Source organism: Chaetodon auriga, chromosome 13, assembly GCF_051107435.1.
Source record: "Chaetodon auriga isolate fChaAug3 chromosome 13, fChaAug3.hap1, whole genome shotgun sequence".
Taxonomy (NCBI): Eukaryota; Metazoa; Chordata; class Actinopteri; order Chaetodontiformes; family Chaetodontidae; genus Chaetodon; species Chaetodon auriga.
This window is the reverse complement of record NC_135086.1, coordinates 6,778,125-6,801,236: the sequence shown is the minus strand read 5'-3', so window position 1 is coordinate 6,801,236 and position 23,112 is coordinate 6,778,125. Positions and strand designations below refer to the sequence as shown.

Below are 23,112 nucleotides of genomic sequence, written 5' to 3'. Positions count from 1 at the left end.
ATGGAGCACAAATACTCTCAGCCACAGACACACACACCGAGACTAGATTGTGTTTCACTATAATGCATTTCTCTGTGCCGTATATACTGTTTATAAATAGCTTCTCTCGGTCTACAGTGTCACTTCCATGCCCGCGGCGAAGTTGGAAAAAGAGAATGAATGAAAGGCAGCCTGTGCACTATATTCAAACTAAGCGCTGAATCATTTTATATATTCAATATAAATAATCACAAATTAATATTAGAACTTAAAATAAATTATTTGAACAGAGGTAAAGAAGTGAAACAGCTCAGCGAAAAGAAACTGAAGTAGTTTGGTGTCGTGTGTGTTATGCGAGGGTGAGAGCAGACGCAGTGGACATGATGAGATGTGAGACTCGGCAGAGCTCTTGGAGTCATCCAATCAGCTCTCCGGGTTCGTGGTTTCAAAGAGACGAAGTGGAATGAAGGGTTAAGAACAAAGAAGCAGAGGAGGTGAAGAGAGAATGAGATGTTCTGCTGGTCAGGGCTTTGTTCTCAGGATAGTATAGACACCGTTTTGCATGAATACATTAGTTTCAACTAATATTATAGCAGGTCCTTTTCTGTGATAGGAAAATATAGAAATTAGAGAACAGAATCTAAATTGCACCTTTAAAATGTGTGTAAACAACTGTTTTGCTTCCTAAGTCTGCCGCACCATTGTCGAGCATGTTGCTGAGGATTTGTTAGCATGCTTCTGGAGATATGAGTGTTATATAGAGTAGATATGCAGATATGAGTGCTGATGATGCATCACTTCAGTGTGACCTCTCAGAAGGATTAGTTTTGTTCACCGGCTTGGAGACGGTGAGAAAATGTGTTGCGATTTTTCTGACTTTTCGTGAATGGCCTGATGGCATATCGATGTGTCTTCCCTCCGTCCATTAGCTCGGCATATGAAACTGCACAGTGTAGTTCTAATGGTGCATATGGGTACATATATGTTTATAATATGGCTCTCTACATTTCCATTAAGTGTGGGTGTGTGGATTTGTGTGTGTGTGCATGACTCACAAGGGTTCCCAGGGTTCATTGTTGATATGCTGAATATTTCCTCTGTTGACAGAGAGAAAGAATATTCATATGATTGATGTTTTTGTTTTCTTTGCTCGTGCAAGAAAAAAAGGAAAAGATGGAAAAACAGATATAGATGTAGGCAGAACGATCAAGAGACTGATCGTGTGTGTGTGTGGTATGTGTTTGCCTGCACGTACATGTGTGTGCATGTGCGCACAGGTGGGCCTGCATCGTCTCTGCAGTCAAACTTCTGCAGGCTTCTGTCAGGCAAATTAGCAGTTTGAATAAAACAGATGGCTTCCATTGGCTGGCTCATCTTCAGGACAGCTGGTCGGCAGTGATGTCAGTCAAAGTTCTCTGAGTGTTTTATATTATCTTGATACTGATGTGACTCAGTTGCAGTGTGACGCTTCAGTCAAAATGCCAAAAAAAAAGATCCCGAATCCCAAAGCGAAGTGAACGTGGTCTGTTTCTTGTTGGTCTTGTTTCTCTGACCAACTTTGTGTGCTTTGGTTCCTCTGTGTGTATGTGCAGCGTGGACAGGATCCAGCAGCTGAGAAGAGAATACCAGCAGGCAAGGCGAGAAGGAATGGTGCCGCCTTACGAAGAGCTCGACCCACGGCGCCGAGGACATGAAGGCGACGCACACAGGGTGAGGAGCTCGGATAAACACGTGCACTTATATTCACATGGAAAAGCAAGTCCACAGACAGGCAGGTCAGGTGAAGAGCATCACCTTAACATGTGGTCAACCTTTCATCAGCCTGTCAATCATCAGGTTTCCATGTGATCATGTGCTTACATCTACACGCCAGCGTCTCTGTACGGCGTGTATGTGTGAGGTTTCTTCTTCCCTATCAGCTATCAGAGAGATCAGTGCTTTCGCTGCGTTTGCCTGGTGATCAAGGCCCTTTAGCTGTCAGTCGCAAGCTGCCCTTTGACGTGAATGGCTCCTGTAGGCACTGAGCTGATACGACTCGATGCGATCTGCCTTTCACCGAGGATGAGACAGAGGGGAGATAAGTAGAGATTTGACTCACTCGTCATCCTGCAGGTACTGTTTTTCAAATCACAGAGTCATAATCACGTCCTCGCAGATCCGCTTCGGAGCTCAGGCTGTCTGAGTCATGCTGGAAGAAGCTCAGAAACACATCTGTGATGCAGTAATAATGGGTAAATTATCAATGTGCTCACCAGAAATCACCTCCCACGCTGGTACCAGGTGTCACACTGCGTGACTTTGTTTGCTGCTGTTGCTAAGCAGATTTGCTGCTATTATAGAAATGTCTGGTTATCCAGTTCTGACATCTCTTTGCTACATCACACACTGGCAATATGGGTTTTTTTTTAAATTTACCATAAACATGTTCATTGACACATTAAACTGCAGTCCACTGTTTAACCCTCCATGCTCCTCTGAACAGAAACTGTGTTAGCTGTTAGCTCTGTTAGCTTTATTAGCTCTATAAGGTGTAAGCTCTGTTGGCTCTATTAGCTCCATTAGCCGTTAGCTCCATTAGCCAAACACATTGCAGGGCATACCCAAAACCCCTTTCATCCCAGGGAAGATCTCTGTTCGTCCCAAACATATTTTCTATCACCTACCTACCTCTCGAGCTCTGAATAGCATAGCCTGAACTCTAAACTGAGCTAATTTTTATGGGTTGCTTTGATAATAGAGCAGGAGCATAACAAAAAAACCTGGCAAATGTTAACAGCTGAGCATCAGCCGAGTGATTTCTTTCAGGTTTTTTTAATTCTCTGCCAAACCGTTTGTATCACTGTTGAGTTTTTCACACTGTTTTTTTATAAAACACTTTCATTTGTCAGTGAATATTCAAAAAGAACCTCCTGAAACTGAGATTGACGTCATAAAAAAACTAAAATATTTATTAGCTCAGTGGACATTGAATCTCTGTAGCGATTCACAGTAATACAGCCGACTTCAGGCTCCTTATTTGGACAAATAACACAATTTTATCCTTGCAGACCCATCGTGTTAACAAAAACAAGTCTTAGTCAGGCTCTTTCAGGGACTCAGTGGAGGTATCATTGAGTACAGTTTGTCTCTGCAGCCTCGTCTCTTTCAGTCTGGCTTCAAAACCAACTTTTCTGTTGTAAAGTCAGGTGCCTGCTGCCTCCTCTCTCTGCACAATGACATTTAAGCTTCCCTGGCTTTTTGATGAAGAAAGAAAATCACCCTGAGCAACCAAAATGAGTTCTTCTCGATGGAGCTAAAATTAATCTGCTATGACAAATGGACAGGTTTATTGCGGCACATCACAGTTAAACCGCTCCGCCGTGATCTTCGGAGTCAGAAGCTTCACGTCTTTGTACCGGGCTACTGTCAAACCTCATCGAGGTGTAGTTAAAAGGAGAATACAAAATAAATAAATGTTCATTATTGAAGCATGAAAAATGCACCTCAGGGTTTTCGTGTGCTGAGGTGGAGAGCCTCCCTTAGATCTGGGCTTTGTGTTTGTGTTTGTGTTACATTAACGTGCATCACAAGGAGGAGTCGCAGCACGCCGGGCCATGAATCCTCAGTGCTGCATACGAGAAATGTATTATGTGCATGTGCATCAGGAAGCACTGTTAGTACAGTAGAAGTCAGTGCTCCTTGCAGGAATCTAAATGTAATAATTAAGTCTAATGCATGAATTCAATTAGTGATGGTAGTTACAAGAACGATGTGCTGCCACAGCGTTTTGTGTCAACAGGTGGAGTCGCTCACTGCAGCCATTTGTACTCTCGACCTCCCGCCTATTAAATGTGGTGCTTTGTGCTTCTGTATGATTGCTTGGACTGCTGTGATATAGAGTTTTCTACATTTTGTGACCTACAGCAATGAATGAAAACAAATCAGGATTTAAAATGAGCCAGATTGAAAAGGAGTGAAATAGAAGGGAGGAGAGTTAACTCAAATTGGGCTTTTTGATAAATGATCTCCACAGGCAGATTGTTGGAGAGCATGAAGGCAGAAAAGGACAAGCCGCTGGTCTTTAGCTTTGACTGTGGAATAGCTTAAAGGGCGCTGCGGCAGGACCTCAGACTTAACAGGTCAATAATGTAGCCAGGTGCCGGGCCATGCGGCGCTGGGATAGATAGCAGTAGAGCTTTAAAGTCAATTCTGAAATGACCCAATTTAAAGAGGCAGCGCCAGATTTAATGATCCCATCATGTTGTTTTTGCAGAGCCGGTCCAAAACTTAGATTAAAAGAGATGAAGGACACATCAGATTATTTAGATCTCATGACATTAAGGCATGTACAACAATCCTGGTGTATTTAAAATTGAACATAAACGTACAGTTGAAGTTGGAATCTGAAAATTCCGCCTTTATTACACAAGATAAGATCAGTTATAGAGCTGATCATCAGAAAATTAGCCAGCTCTAGCGTCTCAGCTGTGAACACGTTTTGCTTTTCTGCATGTTAAATAATAATAATGCTAAACTTTATATAGCACTTTTCTTCAGATTAAGCAGATAAAATGAAAAGAGGTCAAGGACATGAACACATGGGCAGAGAGACAATACAAAGTAAACTGAAATAAAAGCGTCTAAATATAACTTATATGAAACATTTCCAGAAGCTTTCACAAAAAGGGAAAGTTTGAAGATGAGATTTAAAAGAGGCGAGAGACTCAGAGCGCCGGAGTTCAGCAGGCAGAGAGGTCACAGTGTGGAGGCCCTGATAGCAGAAGCCTGATCGCCTCCGGTCTCAAACCGTGACCTGGGACTAACCAGCAGGGCTCCATCCACAGATCTGAATGGTCGACAGGGCTCAAACCAGGTCAGCAGATCAGAGATGTGTTCAGGGGCAAGAGCATTTAAAGTCTTAACAGAGCAGAATGGGACCCTTAAATTAATATCTTTGGGTTTGAGGCCATTTGTTGGGTACAAGTAGCAGTTTAAAGAATGCTTTAGCTTCCCACTTTTTATCGACCGAACGATCTATCAAGAAAATAACCGGCAGATTAATTGATACTGGAAACAATTATAAGTTGCAGCCTTACTCAGTATTTATTTTGGATTCATTCGGGGTTCTGCGGCGCACTGACACGAGGATCGGTTTTATGTGACAAAATGCTGAAAGCAGCACTGAGTGATTCAGAAATGTACGGCCTTTGTCATTGTTTCCACACAGTGTGTTTATCCAGAGTTATACCTGGCCCACTTTAATTCAGATCTTAAAGTCATTTGGTTTGTGACCAGCCAGGGGCAATCTCCTCTCCCCTGCGATCGATAGCCACACATTACACCGTTCCCTGCCTCCAAATGAGAAAACTTTGTTGTTGTTTATGAAGCTGAGAAGGGAGAGCAATTAGCATGCTTCAGAGGTGGAAATTAAGTTTGAAGTTTGAAAGTTAAAAAAAAAGGAAAAGGAGGGGAAAAAAAATCAAAAGGAAAACAGACCAGCAGCAGTTGCCACAGTGCCTCACAAGCCCCTCTCATTAAGGATGATGCATTTATTAATTAAAGCAGAGGCGATTATTTACCTGACTGGCTTTCTGTGGGAAGGATAGAGGGAGAAGTAATGGTTATGGAGGTGAGCCGACTGCAAACTAATTCAATTTCACTTTTATTAGTTTGTTTGTTTCTCTTTCAGACGTTTTATTTATTTTTTTCGTATAGGGTTTGCTGATTGACTGTGAAAAGTAAAAGCAACGGAAACGTAAGTGCAGAGGAGAGAGCGAGGCGAAGGAAGAGAGCAGCGAGAGAGTTCCTCATGCGACGTTGCCACCGTACACTCAGTGTGTTTTTTATTTATTTATTTTCCCCCCCTATGGCTCCATTACCTTCTCACTGATTCATGGTTATGGGTTAGCTGTCTCTGCTAGCAAAATTATGCTCGCCTAAAAACAATTATCAAGCAACAAAAGCCACACCGCAAGTTTGTTTCCAAGTGAGTGCATTGTGTGCTTGTGGGTGGGAGTGTGTGTGTGTGTGTTTTGGAAGACAACAACAGACTTTCTCCCTAAGGAGAAGGGAACTAAATCAACAGGGCACTGTTTCTGTTGTCACACACACACACACACACACACACACACACACACACACATTCACACACAGTCCTACACAGAGTGTATGGAAGCCAATTGTTCTGGTGGGCGGTGTGACACAGCCTTTATTATGGAGTTTAATTATAATGAAAAGCTTTCATCTAGTTTTTCCTGTACTTTGGCCTTAAATGTGTGTTCATTTGCAGTTAGTCTTTTAATTACTAATGGCATTTTTTTACCGAGATGCAAAGTGAAATTGAGATTTAGATTTAGAAGCAGAGGTTGTCTGCTCTCCTTTCTGTACCTGCTCTAGTGTGAGATTAAGGTTTGGTGAAAGTGCGCGTGTTTGAAATGGGAAATGGAAAAACAAGTGTTCCCAGTGTTGTCGAGCTGTGCGTCAACAGAGCGTCTGAACTCTTGTAACATTAAAAAAAGAAGTTGGAAAGAGTGTTCGACTTGACTCGGACAGCATCAGATACTGATTCAGGGTAATTATCTCTGTTCTGTCGCTGCCCTTTTGTCTGTTTTCTAATTTCGCCCCTCTCATGGTGCACTTGACAATAGTTAAAGAAGCTAAAAAGAGCCATTTAGCCGCCCAAGCCACCCCCGTACTTATTGACAAGCTAGAACAAATGTGTCAGCTTGTGTGGCGTTTTATTCCAATTCTAACCAATAGGAGTCAGAGTTAGGACAAGACGGTGATTCATCTGCTTATCTGTCTCCATAACTCACATCATTATCTTTGTCTTCCTGTCCATGTTCTCCTTCTAATTCCTGTTATTATAATAAATGCCCCTTGTTTACTGCCTGAAAACCGAAGCTGAGTGGTGGTGGTGAGGCTAATTTCATCTGTTTTCTTGTATTTCAGCCAACCATAAATGTTCCTCCAGTGAAATATCTTTTTGTCTAGAGGAGATGTGGACAGCTGGAGTTCTGATAAACTGATAAAATTTGCTAAAAAGCAGAAAACGCACATCTTTGTCCACTCGTGAGGTGTCGTGCTTAAAATGACAAACAGTAAATTTTGTCCTCCACCTGTCTGCTCTCCACTCTCGTCGTATCTGTTTTAGTTAGTCTCTGTCTTCTCTTTCCATTTTTTATTACGGACCTCCTCTTGCCTTCGGTTTTTCTGACCTTGCAGCATTTCACATGTTTCCAAAGTGGACTTTGACCTTCAATGTGCAGGACAAAAGCTTTTTCTTGATTAGAAGTCCCCAGAAGTCCTTTACCCTGGCTTCCAGCTCAGTCTCAGTTGAATTATTTTCATGTCCACGCCATGTGTTTAAGAAAACAAAAAGCATCGTGTCAAACTCTGATGCTGCTTCATCCAAATGGACACAAAATCGTTGTCGTGTGTCAGTTTTCCAGTGTGAAACTGAGAAATCCACAGAGCCACTTTGCCCTTAAAAGCATCGACAGTACTAATAACGTGTGCCGCGTCGAGTCTTAATCCTGGACTTCAGAGATGAGCTCATTCAGCCCTCTGACGATGATGATGACAATGACTGAGTCCTTCTTGTCACAGTGGCTCTCTTGCGGCTGGGTTATTCATCTTTGTTTTGCTGTTGCAGCCTTATTCTTGTCGGAGGGTTTGTTAAAGGGCCACCGTTCGGATGTGGACTTCAGCTAACGAACCTCGCCGCAGTGCACAGGGGGCAGTCAGCTCTGTCATTTGCAGCTCAGCACTCAAAGTCAGTTCTTATTATGCTGGAAGTGTAATGCAGTTATTTATTTTCAACAGCACACCTGAGCGGACATCTGCTTGAAAAGTTAGCGCGTGAATAAGTCATTTAATTGGATTGGTGACTGTTGATTTGTCTTTATATTTGATCCATCCATCCATCTGTTTTCTGTATCCTGTTACTACAATTCAGCATCAGGGGGCTGGAGCATCCCAGCATGCACTGGGTGAGAGCGGAGGTACGGCCGTCTATGAAAGGGCTTAGTTTGACTCATATTCTTACCTGCGGAGTGTTTGCATTTGATCTGATTTCCGTAGCTTTGGAGCGTTGGAAGACACCCACAGAGAAACAGGGAGAACATGCAAACCCCTCACAGAAACGTCCTCCCGGGCCGGCCGTGACATCACAGGCCTCAGAAGTGGGATTTGTGAGTTTGGAAAATAAAACTTTGCTGTTGGAAATATTTCCCCCTCCACTCTCAGTGCTGTACGGATGTGTGTGTGTGTGTGTGTGTGTGTGTGTGTGTGTGTGTGTGTGTGTGTGTGTGTGTGTGTGTGTGTGTGTGTGTGTGTGTGTGCGCGTTGAGCCAGCTATTCCCTGCAGTCCCTTCCTTTTTCCAGACAGCGTAATGTTCTCTCCATCTAACGAAGCTTTGAAATCAGACAGTCAGAAGGTTTTTATTTACTAATTTAATATTCCATTTCTCCTGCACTCACAGAAAGACGCGCACGCACTCACGCATGCACACATGCAGTGTGTGCAAAGTAAAGTTTAGAGCCTGGCCATAAGTCACATCTCTCCGCCATGTTTATGCCCATAACAGAGGTTTAGTTTGAATAAATCTGCACTAATTGTTCTCTCTCTGGTGTCAGACACTATGTTCATGGGTTGTTTTTGTTTCAGAGAGTTTAGCAAAGATGAGTTAAACTTAGAAGAACTGTGCTTCTTTAACCTGTGAAATTTAAATGGTGCTCAGCTAAATTAAGTGCAAATTGAATGCATAACAACACGCATTTTTAATATATGTGCGACTGTAAGATGGCTGGATTTGACTTTTCTACACTGAGCATTTAACAGTGTGCATGTTTGTGATTGTTATTGATCCCGAAGTTATCCATGGCACCATAATCTGTCATCCACCCACAGAAAGGCTTCAGTAGCAGCCTTTTTCTCTTCTCCTCTGAAGGTAATGACCGGCAGGCGGTATTTAAAAGCAGGGGTCACTGTTGCCTTCGACAGGTCGGGGGAATCACGTGGAAACAATTCGGTTTGAAGATCAAAATTGGCGTCCTGGTCAGGACGCTGGCAGCTCAGCTGTGCTGCCTCCAAATGTTGGTTATAAGAGGATCTTGTATCATATCCTGTTGATCAGGACTGAACTCCCCGTGCTGTCACAGTGATGTCCGGTCCTGTGCTGTATGTAGACTGCTGTGCATGCGTGCGTGCATTTGTGTGTCGGCTTCTCTGTTTTTATGTGTTTTCATCTTGTAGTGTGTGTTTGTGGGATTTCTCTTTGTCTTTCGGTTCAAGGTTGCAGTCCTCTGAACTGGCTCCAATATTCTTTTTAACCTTGTCACCACTCAGAGACACACACGCCATTGTCTGATTTTACAATAGGATTTGGGGAAGTGCCAGCATGCGATTCCCATAACCTTTTTATTTTTATCGTCCTTTTTCTCTTTTTTTTTTTTGCTCATTTTGAACTGGCTTCTGTAAAATGGCCTCTCTCTTCTCACTTTCATCCATTTGCTGACACGTTTAACATGTGCTCAGTGTGCACAACAATGCAATGTTATGCTATTCATTCAGCTCAATCAAAACGAACCTGGTGTTCAACACTTGTGTGTGTGTCCCATGTAATGAGAAACATGATTCCTTTTAATGATCATGACACCGTGTTTGAAAACACTGCCTCTGACACACTTTAAATAGGTTAGTAATTCTGGAACACTGACACCGAGTGTTGACCTTGGCAAAGACAGAGAGCCTTTTCACAATGATAACACAATTTAGTGCCACGATCTGTGTGTATGTGGGTACATGAGTCATGAGAATCACCCACTGAGACCCATGACTAACAATGAACACAGCTTTTCCGTCCTGTGGAAGCAGAATAAAATAGTGCCACTGTACAGCAGAAAGAATCAATCCCGTTGTGTTGATTATCTTTGACCATGAAGGAAGCTTTTGCAGTTGCAAACGATGATATTCTATCAGATTATTCTCACTGCTGAAGACCTTTCTTGCAGATTCTTAGTGTTTGTGGTTTGATGACTCTTGCAGAGAGTCATCAACCATTAATTTAGCTCGAGTACATTGGATTTTACGGCAAGAGAAACAAGCAAAAAAGCTTTCTGGGTCTCATGTTTGTTCACATCCACCTGTATATTGGATGAACAGTGTAGAAGAAGTGGCCACTTTTACATGTAGTTTTAGGGCAGTGCAGCAGGACAGTGATCCTTAAGACATAAACAAGGTAACCAATCAGTGTTTTTGGCCAAACTGTGAAGCCTTCGTCATTGGCAAAAGCTGCTATCCTGGACTCAAGACAACTCAGCATGTGCTTCACTTACTGAAGACCACAAAAATACCCAAAACAACCAAGAACTGGAAAATGCTCCAGCACAGGATTAGTGTTGCACTTCCAAGGATGTTACCGACTGCTGATACCTCTGAGATGTAGACTTCAGCCAGATCTGACGACAAGAGATTTAGTTTATTCTAGTGTCTGAAATATTTAACTTACTTTATTTACTACATATAAAAGACTTTAATTCAACTACTTTTGGTTCAAGCTACGAATTATCGTCTTTGTTCTCACCTTTAAAACCATCCAGCACAACAAAAACCTCGTCATCATACTTTCTGACCACGTTATTGCGCATAAATCTGCCTTTATAGGTAATAATTCCAGTAACAAGTTCTGCTTGGATTAAACCTGTTCTGTCGTGTCACTGCTATAAAGTTAGGCCGTACAAATACGCCACAAACCTCCAAAACAAAATATTTTGTTCATACCATGGAGTCGGACTTGGCAGATCTTTATATATTTGTCATTTTATAGCCATGCTGGGGAGACAAACTCCTCTGCCCTCCCTCTTTCCACATGCACTCCCTCTCTCTCTCACACAGAACACACATAACCCTTTCCTCTGTGACCTCGAAACTGTTCATGTGATTTCAGCCATTATAAAACAGAAGTACCCACGTTACCTTGGGTGTTTTATAGGTGGACAGCCGGGGGGGATCGAACCCCAACTCTCCATTAGAAGGAAGGGACGGCAGTAAACCTTGTAGCTGAGTGTGGCTCTTTGTTATAACAGACAGGGTTAAGAGAGCTGTTTGTGCTCTACATAAAAACTGTTTTTCAGCTCCCTCTCAATACATTCTCCATCTCTCCATTTTAATCTAGTTTTTCATCACATCCAGTTTGATTCGTCTTCTTTCAGCATTTCGTCTCTCTAAACCTCTGCTTCCCGTTCCTCCCTCTCCAAGAGGTCTGCGTCATTACTTTTCTATTAGATTTGGCATTGGGCAATAAAATGTTGTTGTTTTTTTGTTTAGGATGATTGGATAGATCCATCCATTTACAGATACTTTGTCCTCCTGTCACAGAGTTCAAGCACTTTGAGAGGACGATGGAAAGATTGAGATAAAAGCAAACTTAATGCTCATGGCACAGATGTATGTACAGTTTGCAGTCTGAGAAAAGCGGCATTTCAGAAATAAAGAGAGAAGAAGAAAAAGTGTAGAGTTTTGATCTTCAGAATGCCGACTGCACCAAGCAAGGCCATATTTCTCCAGTCTCCATTATTAATGCCAGCTCTGGGTGACCATAAATCCACTGGAATATACTGTACCACATCACCCAATCACCAAAGACTGCACCGCTGGCAGCAGACACACACACACACACACACACACACACACACACACACCACACACTTGCAGACTGAAGCTCTAGTCTGCTGATTTGAAGGGGATGCATTTCAAAGAGGCCTAATGTGTCATTTTTCGCTTAATCAGCATACAAACGGACACAAAATCAAGCGCAGCTAACAAAGCACAAGTTCAGACATGGAAAACGACACAGATGCACGCAGTCTAAGCCAAACAGCATGCTAACACATGAAGTACATGAGCACAGTTATAACACGCGTGCACCTAAACGTGCACTCACACACACACACACACTGCCAAACTCAAACAGTAAACCACAGGTTTTCTCATGGAAAAACACATTAGCACTGTTAAAAGCCGTTGCTCAGATCATATTCTCTCTGTTTCTCGCTCAGTCTGAATGCAGCCTTAGTGTAATTAACTTAGATTTAACTGCGGCCCACTTCTATGAGAGGGACTTTTCTGCTGTGGGAACTTTCTTTGCGCTAAGCATTTTTGCAGAAAAGGCTCTTTATTTACTTTACTGACAGATTCGCCGAAGAATTGAATCACATTACAGATTTTACCCATTGCGCAAATTGGATAAGGTTTAGTGTTTGGCATCTCTGGAGACTTCCAATGGAAATTTATCATCTGACAAATCAGCATTTTTCCAGAAACAGCGTGGTAAGACCTGTACTCCCTTACTGGCTTCAGTGAATACAAGAATGAGTGAGTGGCTAAAGAAGTGAAGGCGAACAAAGACGACGTGTCAGACTGTTTGTGAGCACATATCTGAATGACTAAGATAAGCTGGTTTGCAAAGGTTATGTGGGACAAGACAGAGCATCGCTCTGAGGAACACACAAGCATTGCAAACACAAAGGCAAACACATGATCGTACGCACATGCACACACGTCCATAGTCACACATTTGCGGACAAATACAGCCTTTGCTGTCAGACAGTGGTGTTTCCTGAATGATCGTGGGATTGAGCCCAGTGCTGTTACTCACCCTGGCCTTATAAGGACAAGTCGAGCCTTGGAACGTTTTAAAAGTGCTGAATCTAATGGAACGGAGAGGAAACTGGGCTTACAGTGATGGTCCAGAACAACTGCGAGACAGAGAAAAGGAGGGATCAGGACAGAGAAAATAAGAGAGGAGAGGCAAATAGAAAGCAGTTAGAGAACAGATTTGTATTTGACAAGCTTCCCTTTTTAGTGCGCGGCATTATTTATTTATTTTTTTTATTTTAAATAAAGCTTTACCGTGCATTTTATCCTCAAGTGAAAATGTTCTGCACAGCTTTAAAGTCAGGGAAGAGCTAATTTATTGTGAATATTCCTGAACCTTCTCCCACGTCCTCTGTTATTGCCTTTACTACCTTCTTTACCTCCCTCTTCCATCTATCTCCCACTGCTTCTTCTGCATATGTGTGTGTGTGTGTGTGTGTGTGTGTGTGTGTGTGTGTGTGTGTGTGTTGATGTATGTGAGCTCACCCAGCAGCAGGTCAGGAGGTTGTAATCCCCAAGTCAGACAAGATGGGATCAGTGCCGACTCAGTGGACCCAGACACATAGCTGCGTCTGCTGCCACCGGCGGAGACACACCCAGACACACTACAGATATGATATACATCCTCTCAGTGGCTCGGTCAATAATGGAGATACTCGCTTGCTCAGACATTTATTGTTCCTCTGCTCTCCCACATTCTGTCTCTTTTCCGTCCCCATGGACCACTGCACCATTGAACTGAACTAGCACGCACACACACACACACACACACTGAGTCGTGAGGTAATCTTGAGCAAGGTTCGGTGGTTATGACTGACTGGAGCAATTAACGACTGACTCATTGTCAGAGATTTGGAGCCATTAACAGTTAAATCATTCACACCGACTGGCCGAGTAAGACAGTGTGTGTGGGTGTGTGCATTAATGTGTGTGTAGGTGTGTGCTGGAGTGGGGCGGTGTAATGGCACATGTAGTAACTGAGAAAATGTAGAGAAATCTCCAAAGTGATTCCAGGTTGAAGAATAATCAAAACCCTGTGAAGGTGTCTTCCATAAGAGGCTCATTATGCTGTGTGTTGTGTGTGTGTGTGTGTGTGTGTGTGTGTGTGTGTGTGTGTGTGTGTGTGTGTGTGTGTGTGTGTGTGTGTGTGTGTGTGTGTGTGTGTGTGATGAGAAGTTAGCTTCGGGCCCATAGGAGAGCAGCTAGCCAAATGCATAACCATTTTGAGTCAGACTGCTCAAAGCCAAGTCACACAGCCTCCATTTGAATTGGCTGGAGAACAGTAGAAGGAAACCTGGTGTTGATAGAGATCCACACACACACACACACACACACACACACACACACACACATCATCCCAGCGAGTACGAAAACCAAAAGCAACACAAAGCTGACCTACAGTGAGCATACTTCTGTCACCCTCTCGCAGCAGAGGCTCACCGCACTGATGGAACTGCCGCCGTTCTTTGCAAAAAACTTGATCCAGGAAATCTTGGAGCTCACATCTGAGAGTCTGCCGTGTAGTTCTGAAAATCATAACTGAGAGTGGTGCTCCTTTGTAGGATCATACAGTAAATGGATGTTTGTGTAACGAGGGTAAATGTTATGACTGTTGGAAAATGAATGAAAATGAATCCTCTTATGGAAAGAACAGAAGCACAGCTTTTGCATGATGCTCCATTGCTGACGTGGACACCAGACCACAGCTTTCTGTTTTTGTTTTGCATTTTCAAAGAAGTTCATCACAACTTCACACAGATTCAGGTTGCAGTCATGCCTGAAGAAGAAAAGCAACGAATTCCCACATTTGAGAAACTTGAACCGGAGCATTTTTGACGCTTTAAAAGTTACTTGAATGATTATGTACTGTCTTTACAGTTGCTTAATCATTTTCCTCGATCGGCTAATCAATTAATCGGCTCGTGGTTTCAGCTCTCGCCGTGACCCAGTTTATGTAGTTTCCTCCAGGGGCCGTCAGTAACAAACACGTGTCATGAGGTTTTGGTATTTAGGATTCCTCTCTGAGGCAAATCAATGTATTTTGCACATGACACATGAACAAACAGTTTCATTTTGAATACACAGATGAAACGGTCACATACAATCGACCCACAGATAGAAAAAACACCAACTTCCAGGTCACCAGTTCGTCGACCTCGGAGAACACAAAAGATGTTTTTTTTCTCCAAATTAAAATATCAAGACAAAAAAGGTAAATGAACAAAACCACTGCACAAAGCTTTTCCCCACACATGAAGATGTGCTTTTCAGATAATGAAATGATTCGATGAATGGTACTATGAATAAATAAATGACATAATGTGATAATGAAACCCGCTGTCAGTCCTGTGCACATGGTGCTCATTATTGCCCATAATAGCGTGGTGACCTACTGGTGGATCAGACAGGGCCAGAAAACACAAGGTCATTTGAGAGAAGAGAGGGGGCGAAAAAAGAAAGAATGAAATTTAATTTGAGGAAATGAGAGGACGGTTGAAGAGAGTGAGATGTCGAATTCATGAAGGGAAAATGAGAAGGGAGGTGAAATAGAGCAAAAACACACCGGAGCAAAGTCAACAAATGAGAGAGCGATGGGCAGGGTGGTTCAAAACAAGCAGAAAGAATGAGGTGAGGAGGTAGATAACATCACGAAATAAATATAGACGGTAAATGGAGGAGGTGAAATGGAAAGCATGAGTAAGGCAGATGGATGGAGGGAGAGAGGAAAAGACCGAAAAGGGAGAGTTATTCATTGGGTCATTATGGAGGAATGTTAATATGATTAGTGAATGACTCTGACCTCGCTGTCTGGAGCTGGTGCCTGGCTGGTCTGATGACTGCTGAATGTCTGTTACGCACACACACACACACACACAGAGTGCACGCAGTACAATAAAAAGATGAAAACATGCGCTGGACACATATGCCAGAACACACTCACACACACACACACACACACACTCACTCACAGTGCACGCAAGAATGAACACGTGCTCGCACATGAAGTCAGAAGTCAGGAAGCATGTTTGAATGCACATATTTTCTCTTAGACACACACACACACACACACACACACACACACACACACACACACACACACAGACTCTCTCACTGGCATGTGTGATTTATGTCTTCTTTCTGCCAACAGAGCAGAATGAGTCAACATGTCATGACTTATTATCTGTTTTAACATGCATGATTCCCTACAGTCTGGCCTCATGACGTGAGGGTCAAGATCCAGAACTGGTCATGGATCCGTGGTTGCCGGGTCCCCGCTTGACAACTTCAGTAATTTGTTTGTGCATGAGTCTCAGGGTAGGAGACGAAATGCAGGCTCTGACATGAAAAACTGAAGAAGCCCTTATTCCGTTATTTAATTGTCTGCACATGAGCCGCTAACCTCGTCAAAGTTTATGTACCACAACAAGATTTTTGCTTCTTTTCTTTGTCGTTTAACAACAGTAACTTCTGCCAAGTGCCTGCTTCTTTCATTGTACCTCCCTTCCACTGACAGAAATAGTCCCTGGGCCATGTTTGAATATTCAAGATCGACGCGATGCGAAGCGGTGGGTCTTGGGTGCGCACACTGTGTGGCTGTCTCCAAGCAAAGCTGCTATTTTGGTTCACGTTGGTGCAGGAGCCCAAATTGAAAAACGTCAGGGTGGAGTGTAAATCGGAGGTTCTGGTGATTAATAAAGTCACTGTCATCCAGTCACATCACGAGTCTTATAGCTGTGAAACTGTGCCAATCATAGGGAAGGAACAGCAGCTCAATGAATGGATAGATGCTCTACAAGCAGCCATGTTGTTTTGTGGACAGCAGCACAGTTTGGACACAGCACAACAAATCTACAGCCAGAAGCAGATGGTGGAGGTATTTATATATTTTATACAATACTGATAGAAATGAATAATAAAATAAATATTGATGAAGCCGTTTAAATGGCTGCCAGTCAAGCCTATTTATACCGTCATAATCTCATGTCGTAAACGGTCCCCTCGCATTGTAAAATGTGATGCGGCAATGCTTGCATCATTATGCGCTTCAAGAATAAAACATGCAGCACCATGTTTGCTGGAAAAAAAAAAAAGTTGGAAAAGTTGTGACACATTGAGGAGCCGCTTTAATCTGACGTCTCCCACATGAACAGAATACTGAAACACACCATCAGTGTGATCAGCCTAATGTGTGTGGAGGTGTGTGTGGTTGTCCTGGAGCAGCCTGGTGTCATTTGTATGTGATTTAATCGATATAAACACAGTGGAGTGCAGAGCATAATGGCTACTGTGCTCACATTTTACACTTCTTACATCAGAAGCTTCAGATTTAATGAACGCGTCTGTCCAGCTGTCTTCAGGTGGCTGCACATTTAATGAACTGGGGGAGAAACTTTTCTTACAGGGCCCCAAACGTGCATTTAGCAGCCAGTCTCGAACCCTCGTGACTGAGGCTCCTCCTGTGGTAACCGCTTCACAACGAGACCCGATCACCGTGTTGTTGTTGGACGGTCTGTAATGTGAAACAGTAGCAGCGAGTGTGATATCTTTGCATAAACACATTCCAGCTTTGACGGCACAGCTGACATCTGTTACATGGAGGTAAAACAAAAATGCGGTGGTGCTGAAGTCCTACCAAGCATCAAAAATGCTGAAATGTGAGCATTGTGGCAATCAGTCAACCGGAACGACACAGGTCAGATGATGGTGGAGCATGGTGCCTCGGTGTCACACCCAGAAGGTCCCGCTTCAGATTTTACGTGTGGAGTTATCATTCTCTCTCCGTTCTTGCATCTCCTCTGGATGCTGTGGTTTCCTCACACAGTCCACACACTTCCAGGCAAATCTAGATCGCCCTTAGGCCTGAATGAGTGTGTGAATGGTTGTCTGAGCTGTAATTTTAGCCCTGCGATAGTCTAGCATCCTGTCCTGGTGTACCCTGCGTCAAGGCTCCAGCTCAAATATGGACCTGCACAGGAGAAGTGGGCATATAGAATAGTTTCTACTGCATTTTGGTAGAGATATGTGGGAACAAGGTCTAACTTAGCCATGGTAGACACATGGCTAAATAGTTATATAAATGTTTTTAAATAAAAAAAACAAATCATATACAACAAAAACACATTGAGCTTTGAGCAAGCCTAATAAATCAACACACAATGCACACAATGGCCACTGCTCGCCGAGATCCAGGCCCTGTGTGTGTTTTCATTTGGTTCTTAGGCATATTCAGCAAAGGGCCATATCAATATCACATGCAGAAATAGAAATGATCCTTTAATCTAGTGTGAAAGCCTCTCTTGTTGCAGCGCTGTTGGCAGAAATGGCTGGAATAATACAGTTTACTATGTAGAGGTCACATTCTTGGAAAACCTATTTGTGGTCATGGTCATGGTTGTGTGTTTAGCTGTGTGTGTGGGGGGGGGGTTCTGTTCGTTTCAGGTTTAGCTTGCGCGTCTTGATGTTATATGTTATCAAATCTAGACTAATGTTTAGCTCTCATGACTTCTGTTCAGGCTTTGATAAAGATGCCAACAGGCAAATACACGAACACGCACACACGCACACACACACAAAGCCTCATCCATGTATGTGTGTAAAGAGTGATGAGTTTTGGTCCAGTGGAGAGTGTTATCAACAGTGGCCACTGCACTGTGCACAGGACAGATAGCCAACCGCCGTGCGTGTGTGCGCGAGTGTGTGTTTGCTCGCGTGCGTGTGCGTGTTTTTCCCCGATTGTTGGCTCAGCTGTGTTGTCGAGGACATACACACCTCTAAGTGTCAAATATGTGTACCTGTGAGCACACTGCATGCAGTGTGTGAGCGGGCGAGGATAAAGTGTGCGCCCGCGTGTGTGTATTTGGAGATTGTCAGCGATTCTTCGAGCAGCATGCAGCTCTTGAGCTTCTGAGGGGGGAAAATATCTGACGTTGAAATATGGTGAGTCATCTGGTAGATAAGCAATGCTGAGAGATGGGGAGGAAAGGATGGGAGGCGAGGAGAGGGGGAGAGATTGAGAGTCATACAGTCGTAAGAGTCAGTGAGTTCCTCAATAAGAGCAGGTTTAAGGGAGTCTGGGTGTCAAACGAGACTGAGTGAGCGAGAGTCACCTGAAAGTCATATGGAGAAACCAGAGTGTGCTGGAAAGCCAGAGAGAGGATGATCAGGAGCACCAGCGTGCCCTTTTAACCGCCTGTTGAATACTTCAAAGCTGCAGTGCTGCTGCTGTCATCGGTTTGTATGAGACATCAGCTGCCCCTGAGTTAAGACACTGCAGAGGTAATTAATGTATATATAACATCAATTGATTTTGGTCCTAAAATGGAATTAGTGTCGGCACAAGAGGCCCAACAAAATACAGCTTTACCATAACAGCAGTGAGTATGAGCAAGAGTCACCATCAGCAGTGCACAGTAACAAAATAGACAGTCTTTTTGTCAGATTCATGAAGCCTTGTTCTGTTCCATAAACCTCAATCGCTGTTTAACTGGACGCGTGTGCATGAGCCTCTCCCACACTTCACCATAAACGGATGTCAAAACGCTCCTGATCATATCAATACTTCTGCCACCGCTAGAGAGACTTCTCAGTGTAAAAGAAGGGCAGAGAAGAAGTGTAATTTCACCGATCAGTGTGCGGTCCCAACGGTGCCAAAGCAGCTATAGTTTAGCTCCACTGTCCCGCACGGCTGTGACCATAAAGAGCATCGTTACACATCGTTAGTTCATCACATGTAACCTACAAACCGTCATTGGTGGTAATCGTCAGTATTAGAGGTCAGAAAGCTCAGCGTCATACAGAAAATGGATAGTTTATGGGTATCGATGTTTAGTTTAATCAAATCTAGATTTCTGTTTAGCTCTCGTGACTTCTGTTCAACATTTGAGAAAGCTGCCAACAAGCAAACATAGACACACACACATAGCTTTGTCAAGGTGTGTGTGTGTGTGTGTGTGTGTGTGTGTGTGTGTGTGTGTGTGTGTGTGTGTGTGTAGAGTGATGACATGTTTAGATTTAATGCTTTGCATGGATGCTGCATGTTTGCGCAGCATAACACCCTGCATTAAGAGATGAATGTATTCGTACAAACATACCACTTCTACATTTTTCTGTTCATATTTGTTTTATTTATCACCTCTCTCTTGTATTTCCCCGTCGGCTGTGCCGGTAAAGCCAAGTGAAATTGCAATTGAGAGAGATAGCGAGGGTGAAAGTGTTATCTTTAAACACGGGGAAGAGTGTGTGTCAGGGAGAGATTCAGTCAGAGCTGTACAGAAAAAGAGGAAATTTAAGTCACATGCTGAGATTCTGAGAGAGGGGGAGCTTATGTAACTGTGGCATTTCAATAGGTCTGCCTGAAATGCTGACTGAAAGAAAGTCAGTTTCACTTAATGTTTTTTTTTATGTGATAAAAAATAGACATACTGCTAAAATGCTGGCAGTATTTTCACTTTGAATCAGTGTAACTAGTGAGGCAAGGAGAGCTTTTCGAGCTCCACTCTGCATTTTGAGGTATTTTCTCTACACAGCTCTCTGAATTTTTTCCAAGCCAGTAACATTTAGGCCTTTCCATTTAATACTGAAAATTTCACCATTTGCCAACTTTTCTTTTGAGTGCTCTTCAATAAAATAGGCTTAATGGATTAAAAAAATAAAGTAACTTGAGTTGGAGCTGAACCGCTGCTGCGTGTAACGCATCCCATTAACAGCCGCGACCACAAACTGCCGCAGCACAAAACCTGATCTTTATCATAAGATGTAAAAAGTTGCTGTCGTGCAAATTGTCTTTGAAGGTTTTGCAGGAAACTTTCTGTGTTAAGAAATCAAGAATACGTCGTCTTCGTCTTCAGATCTCGCACTTTGATTTCCTGTGTGTCTCTTCTACTAGCAATGAAATTCTCCTATTGGTCGCTTTTAAATGGAGAGATTTGTCTCCAACTGCTAACTCCAAACTAGCCAACCTCTTCAGTGAAGATGTCTCAATTGAGTTTGGGAATTCAGGCCAAGTCTCTCTCTCTCTCTCTCTCTCTCTCTCTCTCTCTCTCTCTCTCTCTCTCTCTCTCTCTCTCTCTCACAAACACACACACACACACTCTCTCTCTCTCTTCCCGTTCCCCTCTCCCTCTCTGTCCTCCCATCTGTGAGTTCAGATGAACAGAAGTCTCCCGGGGCTTTTCATTGGCCGAGCTCCACACTAAGAGCCGAGCTAATTGGCCAGCTGGGGCCCAGCCGGTTGTTGAAGGCAGGGCATTGGCCGAGAGAGGGGTCAAGTGACATGTCATTGGTCAGATTGGCCGGTAACCTGGCAACACTTCAGGCTTTCCCTCTTGAGAAAAGCCTGGTGAGAAAAAAAAAGGAAAAAACCAGGGAGAGACTGTTGAGCATCATTTGGCAGCTGAAAAATTGTTAGTTAATTTGCAGCTTTTTAGTGGTGTAAAAGTGTATTTGTGGGTGTTGCAAGTCCTCGCAGTCCTTGTGTGAATTTGCACATAACCCTCAATCATGAGGTCCCAAAATGTTGGAGGCACTTTGTCACCTTCAGCTTTACCAAAGTATCAATCCAAACAGGCGGGAAAACACAGCCAAGCGCTCGTCACTGCTTCATCTGATCTGATGGTTAGTGAGCAGCACTGAATGAAGCTCCCCTGTTTTCCTCTCTTCAGCTTTCCTTCTGCCTCCATTGAATCCAAATACCACTGTTCACCTTCTCCTCCTCCATTCGTCCTCATCTTTTTTCCCTAGTTTACCACCGTTTTTCCCTCCTTCCAGTCCTTAACATACAAGGAATTTGCTTCCTAGATCGTTCACAAAATTGGAGGCTTCTCACAGTCGAACAAGTCCATCAAAATATGTTTATATTTTCTCATCTGGTAACCTGTCAGAGCAATGGCTCTGTTGTCAGTGCCCTCCAAAACCATGACAGTTAAGATCCATGGTCAAAATAACTTTATTGAATTCCAACCAAAATGTAATTTATTCCAGTTAATTCAAATGCAACAGATCCTCATCTTAAACTATAGAATTAACACGGCTCAGTTCATGTCTGCACAGATAACAGGTTCCTCTGTTATCAAAGACAGCATCAATGACCTAGTTTTCTGATAGGACAGCAGGGCACGCAGTTGTTCACATGGTCTGTGCATTTTTGGAACATCCACCCTCTGATTAGTACACATCAAATATGTCCGTTCACAGAAAGTGACAGCGGTTTGGTTCGGGTTACAGAATGGTTGTGGTCGTGTCTCAAAGAATCTGAAGTCAACATTTGGAAGGAGATGAGATGCGGACGGCGGTTTTCCCTGTCGTAGTCACACCCCTTTGGTTTTCTGCCGCTACAACATCAATCTGCTTACCTCCAACTTTGCTTCTCAGAGACAACAGCCATCATTCAAAAAGCCGCAAGAGGTTTCCCTGTCGGGAAAACACACTTAAAACTTGTGAACAAATGGCCGATGCTGTCCTTTTTCTGGTGAGGACAGTCTCCACAGTCAGAGAGAGAGAGACACAATCGTTCTCCCTCTTTCTCTCTCTCACTGTAGGTTAATATCTATCCACCTCCACCTTTTTTTATTAAGTAGCAGATTGAGCTAATCCACAGGAAATGAGAGGTGGAGGTTAGTCACCAAGATTAGTCTGGTCCCAGGACATCAAACGTTCCGTTCCCACCCAGGAGATAATCATAGCCAGGTTAGCCAGGAAATTAAGTGACTGCCTTTCAGAGGGTTTCTAATCCCCGTCTTGCTCTCTCCTTACGTTTCTCTTTCTTTCCCACCCATCCTGCTTTCTCTAATTCTGTCCTCCTCCCCTGCCCATCCCCCTTCTACACCACCTAAGTCCACGTTCCGGCCAATCTGCAACAGACTGCTTGTGTCTGCAAGAAAACTTCCATCTCCATTTCTTGGAGGGTATTTGATAGATGGCACTATCCACCCCTGTACTGAAGGTAATATCTGACCCTTCAGCCAAGTCAGAGCTCTCAGACAAATTGGAAACTGCTCAGTGATGTTTCTCATCTCTATGTCGGGATTTGGAGCATTTTGTGCTTACAACATGCAGTCATTTTCCTGGAGAACGTAGTCTTCCTACTGCGTATGCTCATCTTCACGCCTTATCAGCCCAACCATTTAAAATACGTCGTGAAATAGGTAACGTATGCATTAACGAGCGTTTTTTTGCTCAGTTTCGCATTTCTTTTCATCTAAGACCCTCAGAAGGAACACCTCATGGTGGGCTTTGTGTGTCTGTACATGTGTGCATGTCATATCACACCCATCATATTACATGGATTCAGGTCCACAGAGTGAACAAAAGCCTGGGGTTGCAGGTGGATTTCAGCCTCCTTTCAAGGCAAAATCAAATAATGCCTCCATTTTCACATGTGCACGGTCATAGCTATCACATAAAAACACAAAACCATGCACAGATAGGCAATACTGGATTAATGCACTGTTGGTTTCCTATATTATTATTAGGCTTTTCTACGTAACATTAGTTTTGTC

The 23,112-nt window shown here is 43.3% G+C and overlaps 1 protein-coding gene across 3 annotated transcripts in view; it reads left to right on the top strand.

Annotated features, from left to right (window-relative positions):
* The window catches only part of LOC143330157 (partitioning defective 3 homolog B-like), a 186,221-nt gene that overhangs the window by 130,947 nt on the left and 32,162 nt on the right, over positions 1–23,112 (top strand). For all 3 annotated transcript variants that reach the window (XM_076746438.1, XM_076746437.1, XM_076746439.1), the window contains exon 22: positions 1,572–1,689. In XM_076746438.1, the coding sequence (XP_076602553.1) occupies positions 1,572–1,689 (118 nt within the window). The remainder of the gene's footprint in view (positions 1–1,571; positions 1,690–23,112) is intronic.